Source organism: Hylobates moloch, unplaced genomic scaffold (genome assembly GCF_009828535.3).
Source record: "Hylobates moloch isolate HMO894 unplaced genomic scaffold, HMol_V3 SCAFFOLD_104, whole genome shotgun sequence".
In the NCBI taxonomy this organism is placed as follows: Eukaryota; Metazoa; Chordata; class Mammalia; order Primates; family Hylobatidae; genus Hylobates; species Hylobates moloch.
Genome location: NW_026652379.1, coordinates 93,959 through 101,555, shown reverse-complemented (window position 1 = coordinate 101,555; position 7,597 = coordinate 93,959). Strand labels below are relative to the sequence as shown.

Genomic DNA, 7,597 nt, shown 5'->3' with positions numbered 1-7,597 from the left:
CAATACACCAAAGCACATCCTCATCAGACTCAATACACCAAAGCACAGCCTCATCAGACTCCTCAATACACCAAAGCACAGCCTCATCAAACTCCTCAAAACCAGTGGTACTGAAAAATCTTCAAAGCAGTTGGAGGAAAAAAACCGAGAGAGGTCTGAGGACTTCCTGCTGGAGGCTGGGCAAGCTGGAAGACAGAAGACCTTGTACGTCTGAAGAAAACGTCAGCAGGCTGCAGCGCTCAACGAAAACTGCTCTACGCCCATCCCCAAAAACCCAGGTTGCCCAGTGGCTGGCCCTGGTTCTCACAGCTCCTGGCACGGGCTCACCAGCAAGACCCCTGACTCTCCCACACCCATCATGCGAGTGGTCCTGGTCCCTCACCTATGGTCCCTGAGGCCGGGCCAGTCACCTCCCAGCTAGGGGCCGGCCCTCCTCATATCCCATCACCATGCATGCCCACATTTCCCTCACTGATGTGGACAATATGCAACCCAGCCAGCCTGCACTGTCCCTGCAGGGCGCTATTAAAAATGCAGACCTCAGCCGGGCACAGTGGCTCGTGCCTGTAATCCCAGCACCTTGGGAGGCCGAGACAGGAGGACAAGAGGTCAAGAGATTGAGATCATCCTGGCCAATAAGGGGAAACCCCATCTCTACAAAAAATACAAAAATCAGCTGGACGTGGTGGCGGGCGCCTGTAATCCCAGCTACTCGGGAGGCTGAGGCAGGAGAATCACGTGAACTCGGGAGGCAGAGCTTGCAGTGAGCCGAGATCATGGCGCTGCACTCCAGCCTGGTAACAGTGTGAGACTCCGTCTAACAAAAAAAAAAGCAAAACAAAAAAAATGCAGACCTCAAGTGGCTTCCACACCAAGAACAAAACTGGCCTCATGACCTACTGTCCCCACCCCGCCCAGCCTCTGCCCTCTGTGCCCTCAGCTTCTCCTGGAGACCCAGGCCTCTGTCCTCTGCATCTGCTGTCATGCCCGCCAGGCCTCTCGGCAAACTTTCAGCAAAGGAGGCCCATTCTCCTTCATGTTTCAGCTAAAATGTCACTTCTAGGAGGCTGCCCCAACCAACTCTACCCAGACTTGGGTCCTCCTCACATCCCGTCATCGTGGCCACAATTCCCTTACTGACGTGAACAATACGTAGGCCACCAGGTCATGCCCCCGGTGCAACCCCTCACCTGTGTTGCTCACAACTTATCCCGGATCCTCCAACAGACACGCAGGCCCCCAAGTGAGAGGACGAGGACACGTGCCGCCCCAGCCCCCACCCGATCCACCACAAGGCACCCGGGCTTCAAATCGTTTAATAAATAAAACAGCAAAGGGGGGTTCAAGGCAGTTATCACTTCACAGTGTGGTCCTTGGTGGGGTGAGGGATGGTCGAGTCCCACTCGGAAAGGCGCTCGAGCACAAGAGGCTGGACGGCACCCGGGGCAGGGCGCGCCGCCGCCCACGGAGGACCCCACTCCAACGTGTAAACAGAAACAGAAACGAATGAGGGGGCCGGGGAGGAGGGGGACCAGGACTCTGAGCCCTCTCCCTGGGAAGCTTCCCACAGAAGGAAGACCTGCAGGGCTGGGGAAACAGGCTGGAGTCTGGCCCCTGAGTGGCCAGCAGGGCCGGCTCCTCCGGAGGCTCCCTGCCTTGGTACCGGGGAAGGACAGCAAAGGGGGGTGTAAATCACCTGTCTCCTCAAACCCACACCTGGGGTTGCTGAGGGACCCCACCCCAACCACTCAGGATCGGGGAGCAGGGATGGAGGGGGAAGAGGCAGGTGGGGGTGTAAAGTGCGGCTTTTCCTGAAGTGGAGACAGTGGGGTGGGACGGCGAGGCTGGGTGGGGGCCGGACAGCGAGGTATATGGCTCTGTGCCCCACGGGGTTGGCACTGAGTAGCAGCTGCCCACGACGACCCCAGGGCTGGGGCGCCCTAACCCTGCCGGGTGCGGAGAGACGGAGCCAAGCAGGGAGTGAGGGCGCCCCGGGGGAGGCTGCTGGTGCGGGGCGGGGCGTGCTGCCCGTCTCCCCGCCGGGGCAGTGACGCCTTCCCTCGCCTCTGCTGGCTGGAAGGGACCAGGTGGCCGGCTCTGCCCTGTGTCCCAAGGGCCGGGTCTTTTCTGTGCCCGGCTGCCCGATGGATCCCACGTGCAGGCAGCAGCCTGGACCCGGGTGGCAGTGCCGGGCGCTGACAGCGTGGGATGTGGCCATGGGTCCAGTCTGTGTGGACAGGGGCTCACGGCCCAGCCACCTCACCCCAGTCCTGACGTGTTCTGAAGCAGAAGGAGGTGCTACCCCAAGGCCCAGGGGGTGGGGAAGGGGTCAGGAAGACTGAGAGGCGGGCCCAGCGGCAGCACTAAGTCCAGTCTGGGCCGCATACGCCGCCCGCGGCCAGGAGTCAGCAGGTCATCACGTTACAGCTGCAGGGGAGAGACCAAGAGAGACGCAAAGAGTGTCAGTGCGGCCCCACGTGCCTGCACAGCCCAGTGCTGAGCGCTGGACTCGAGACTCCCAGCCTTACCTCCCCCACAACCTATGGCGGCAGCGCCCAGGGTGCCCTGGGGGGAGCTGGTGGCTGGAGCAGGGGTGGGATAGCCTGGCACCTGCCCCCATTTGTGGAGAATGTGGACCACATGAATGTATTCTCCAGTCAAAAAATACGTAAAAGTAAAGAATAAACCTAAAGAAACACTGAGAGCCTGCTTGTGGAGCCACACTGTCCTTGGGTCCTTGGGGCAAATGCCTCCCACTCTCTTCAGCTCAGCCTGAGGGCTGCGGGGACCTCCGGTGGAGTGTTGCGGAGGTTCCGGGCATGGGGTGGCACTCACTGTGACAGGGGCTCCGAGTGTAGCCCGGGGGCCGGGCACGTGGGGTGGGCGGCCAGGAAGGGGTTCACATCCCCAATGCCGATGAGTCCAAACTCGGTGACCGACAAAGCCACCTGTGCAGGGGCCACAGTCTCCTCCGGATCCCCGCTCAGGTCCACGTGGCCGGAGATGAGGGGCAGCTCCTTGGGCAGGGCGAAGTCCACGGCCAGCCTTGGGCTGGCGTCTGGCTCCGGAGCAGTGACGGCCGGCGGGTATGAGGCTGGGTCGGCCAGGGCTGGGGGCCGACGGGACAGGGGTACAGCGGGGGGCTCATCCAGCTGCTGGAAGGAACACGGCCCTGGCTCCGAGGATGGGAGTCCATCAGAGGCCACTCCAGGCTCATCGAGACCACCGGCCGTGCCATCCACGCTCAGTGAGTCTGTGACAGAGAATGCAACAGAGGGTGGGGCCTGCCCACAGCCGTGGCTCCTGTGCAGGCTCCTGCCTAACCTTGCTGGGTCCAGCAAAGCCTGTGGATCCCTCCCCAGGAAAGCTTCCACACAAATACAAAAGAAATCAGTTACACTGAAATGTGTGAGCCCCCAGGTTAAGGGCCTCGGCTTTAGAAGTTGATTTTAGTTCATAAAATCAACTGAGTGGGTCACAACCCACATCTTTAAGAAGAGCAGAATACAACAGACACAGGTGTAAACAATGCCGGGGGCACTGCGAGGGTAAATACAGGGTCTGTGAAATATACAGACTTCAGTGTAAACAATGCCGGGGGGCACTGCGAGGGTTAATACAGGGTCTGTAGAAGTTTTGTTCCCACAGGCAGCGCACGGGGCCTCACCACAATTCTAGGAAGTAGCCGAGGTGGACACCCTTTGGCAAACAAACCATGGAAACAACCAGATTCTGGAAAGGGGGACCCTCCCAGACTCAACCATCTAAACACAGAGCCAGAAAGCAAAGGATCCTCCTTTGCACCCTCCCCGTGTGGGTCTCCACCATCGGACACCACGTCAGACACCACCATCAGACGCGGTCCCACCCGAGGCCCTGCTGTGCTCCGTCATGGCCTCAGGTGCAAGATCCTGGCGACGGCTCCGGACACCCTGTCCTTCCTCAGCGTCCTGGTGACGGGCTAAGTCCCCACCCGGGGGCAGGCAGGCCTTCCCCGGAGACTGAGGCCTGGTAAATACCCAACCTCACCATATGGGGCTCCCCAGCGGTGGGGCCACATGCACCCCTACAGCAAGCCCAGAGGGTAAGCGTCATCCCCGCCCTCCCCTCTCCCAGCCAGGTGCACAGAGCGGCATCCACATCAGGCGGCTGCCCTCCGTCACCCAGACGCCCACTCCTCCTGGCAAGGCTGGCCCAGCACAGGGCGCCAGGCAGGAGAGGCTCCACCGGGCCTCACTCACGGCTCCAGCCCCGTGGCCGCCCCCAGGGCAGGGGATACCCCCCAAGCCTCACCTGTACGCATCCCAGTCAGGGTGTCCTGCTCCGGGCGCGGACGGCCGGGGCCATCCGGGTCGCTGCCATCCAGGTCCTGGTCTGTGTCCCTGTGGGGAGACGGCGCCATGAGGGGCAGCAGACAGGACGGACGCCCCCACCCGGGAGGTGCCACCCAGGTGCCCGTGTGCCCACCCCCGGCGGGGTGGCCGCCCGTCGTTACTGCTGGGGAGCGCCGCACGCACGTGGTTCCGGACGGGACGTACTTCCTCCGGCCCAGCCGCGTCTGCTGGGCGAAGTAGTCGTAGCGTTCCGACTTCTTCCACAGGTAGTAGTACTCGACACACTCGCCCACTGACCGTGTGCGCACCTGCGGGGAGGGGTCAGGAGCCATCTCTGTCCCCGGCTGCCCAGCCCCGGCACCTGCACCACCATCCCAGGACGTCCTGGGACCCCAGCACAGCACAGAAGGAGCACAGCACCCACCACTCTCGGATAACGCAAGACCCCCCGACCCATGACCCTAACAGGCCCACAGGCTATGCCCACCACGGGGAACGGGGGCTTGGAGCACTGCGGCACTGCCTCCTGTTTCAAGCCCCCTCAGAGCCCCCCAGCTCCTGGCTTGAGACCCCTCTTTCCCTTCTGTAGCATCAGCCAGACAAACGGACCCTCCAGGCCCCTGTCTACTGCTCACCCACCCTATCCCAGACCATGAGCCATGGGCCAATTGCATCTACCTCATCTGCCTGCTTCTCACAGGCCCGGGGTGGGAGTGGGAGTGACAACCCCGGGTCCACAGACTCCTGGACTGAGCCCCTGCCCCAGGATGAAGAGGCACAAGCCCGCGGCGCCTGCTTTCCCGCCAAACACATCCCTCCAGGGCCCAGCGAATGCTTCCCAAGTGCACAGAGGACACCACGGAAGACACAGGGGTTCTGTGAACCCGACTCAAAATTCACAACATAGCACATAAAGGCCAAACACACATGCACATAAGGCTTCAGGGAGACGAGAAGGGACACACAGCAAGTGCGTTCCATGTGGCACCTGGCACAGAGCTGGGCGCACACCTGGCAACACCTCCAGGTTCTCCACCCGGGGGGCCCATCCCACACACAGCTTGAGGCTGTGGCCACTGCTGGTGATGGCGGAAAAGACCCCCGCCACCCAGAACGAGGATGCCCAGTGCTCACCGCTGCGAGAACAACGTGGGGTCCTGCCTGGGGATGAGACCGAGACAACCTCTCCACAGGGCAAACCTCAAACGCACATCATGAGGGAGCTCTTCGGTGAAGGGCCAGGCTGAAATACGCACTGGCTCCCTGTCCCATTCCAGACAGCAGGCTGACCAACGTGTGCTGGCTACACACAGCCCTTCCTAGCTGGGCCAGGACCTACCCAGGGCTCCAGAAACACGCGGGGAGTTACAAAAACACAGCCTGGAGCTGTAGAAACATGGCCCGGAGTCCAGAAACACGGCCCGGAGCTCCAGAAACACGGCCGGAGCTGTAGAAACACGGCCCGGAGTCCAGAAACACGGCCCAGAGCTCCAGAAACACGGCCCGGAGCTCCAGAAACACGGCCAGGAGTCCAGAAACACGGCCTGGAGCTCCAGAAACACGGCCCGGAACTCCAGAAACACGGCCGGAGCTGTAGAAACACGGCCCGGAGTCCAGAAACACGGCCCGGAGCTCCAGAAACACGGCCCGGCGCTGTAGAAACACGGCCCGGAGTCCAGAAACACGGCCCAGAGTCCAGAAACACGGCCGGGAGTCCAGAAACACGGCCCGGAGCTCCAGAAACACGGCCCGGAGTCCAGAAACACGGCCGGGAGTCCACAAACACGGCCCGGAGTCCAGAAACACGGCCAGGAGTCCACAAACACGGCCCGGAGCTCCAGAAACACGGCCAGGAGTCCAGAAACACGGCCCGGAGCTCCAGAAACACGGCCCGGAGCTGTAGAAACGGTCTGGAGCTATAGAAACTTGACAGGGGCTCCAAGTGTAGCCCAGGAGCACCACACTGCAGCCACACCTCCCCCAGCCGTCTCCAATCAAAACACCACGTGGCGCTGGAGTCTGACAAGGACAGTCCACGGCTCCTGCGCACGGCGTCGCGCAGTCACCTGAGCAACGTCCTGGGCGGTACAACCAGCCCCAGGCAGGCGCCTCCTCACCCAAGCCCTTCAGTGGAAGACGTCGGGCCCCAAATGGAGCACCGTCCCAGGACATGAGGCAGAAGCAAGGCTCAGCAACAAGAAGGCCACAGGCCGCTGGTCCTGAAGGGACTCAGTGCCCAACCGGGGCGTGGACAGAGGCGGAGAAGCCACTGGTCAGAGCCACGGGAAGGTTTTCAGCCAGACATGTCTGACTGCCAAAAGGCTGGCTTGGAAGTTACCACTCAAGAAGCCACAGGGCAGAGGGCACTGCTGCAGACATGCAGAGACCCACAGACGACGTGGGGAAGGTCTAAGGAAGGGCAGAAGGCTCCGGCACTTGGCAGCACCTGCCTGTCGGAGGGTTTGTCCCAGGTGGCAGAAGGACCTGGGTCCCTGGAGGAGGGAACCAGGAGACCCCTGGTCCCCAGGTGTAAGGGGTTCTGCTGTGGGGCCAATGCTGGACACTGAGCCAGTGGGCTCTGCTCAGAGGACACAGACATGAAGATGAGGTGCCCAGGGGCCTGGGGTGGAATGTGAGGCAGAAACAACTACTAGAATTCAGCTTTTGGCACATTCTTTCCCAAAACCAGAGCCTTTTTCTTGTGGGGACAGGAAAGGGGCCCACAGATGTCAGTAGCAGAAACTGCAGAAGCCAGCAATGGGCACACGGTGAGGAGGCGGACACGGGACACGGGGCTTCAGGCCTCCCGTCGGCCGTGTGCTGTGTGCCTGCTGACCCTGAGCCCCTCCCCAGATTGAGAAGCCCCCGGTAGAGCCCGGCAGTGGATCCGCACCTTGTTGGCCTGGATCAGGTGAAAGTTCTTCCCATGCACACGGAAGCCGTGCTCAAAGTTCCTGCACTCCTCTTCACTCCAAGCACAGAGCCCATCTGCAAAAACGGCCGGGGAGACTGGTCAGCGGTGCCCAGGGTGGGGCCGCAGCGGAAGAAAGGCCCGGGCCGCTGCTCACCTCGGATCACCTTCACGTTGAACCGCAGCCTTCGCAGGGCCTCCTCCACATTGAAGTTGCATTTCACCAACTCGTACAGCGCCTGGGGAGAGGACGTGTTGGTTCTTCCCATGGGCTCAGCCTGGGAGCCGACAGCAAGAACTGTCTATACCATCCAGGGAGTGGCATCAAGGGCCGTCCACACCACCCTCCTGG

The 7,597-nt window shown here is 61.6% G+C and overlaps 1 protein-coding gene across 6 annotated transcripts in view; it reads right to left on the bottom strand.

The window, feature by feature from the left end:
* Positions 1–1,300: 1,300 nt before the first annotated feature.
* LOC116463964 (mesoderm induction early response protein 2) overlaps positions 1,301–7,597 on the bottom strand; it is a 35,217-nt gene continuing 28,920 nt past the window's right edge. For 5 of the 6 annotated variants that reach the window (XM_032147256.2, XM_058434934.1, XM_058434935.1 and 2 more), the window contains 6 exons: positions 7,403–7,484; positions 7,228–7,322; positions 4,518–4,642; positions 4,294–4,382; positions 2,836–3,253; positions 1,301–2,427 (listed from right to left, as the gene is read on the bottom strand). In XM_032147256.2, coding sequence (XP_032003147.1) covers positions 2,406–2,427; positions 2,836–3,253; positions 4,294–4,382; positions 4,518–4,642; positions 7,228–7,322; positions 7,403–7,484 — 831 coding nt within the window. In that variant the 3' untranslated portion in view covers positions 1,301–2,405. The remainder of the gene's footprint in view (positions 2,428–2,835; positions 3,254–4,293; positions 4,383–4,517; positions 4,643–7,227; positions 7,323–7,402; positions 7,485–7,597) is intronic. The other variant, XM_032147257.2, reaches the window with a different exon arrangement.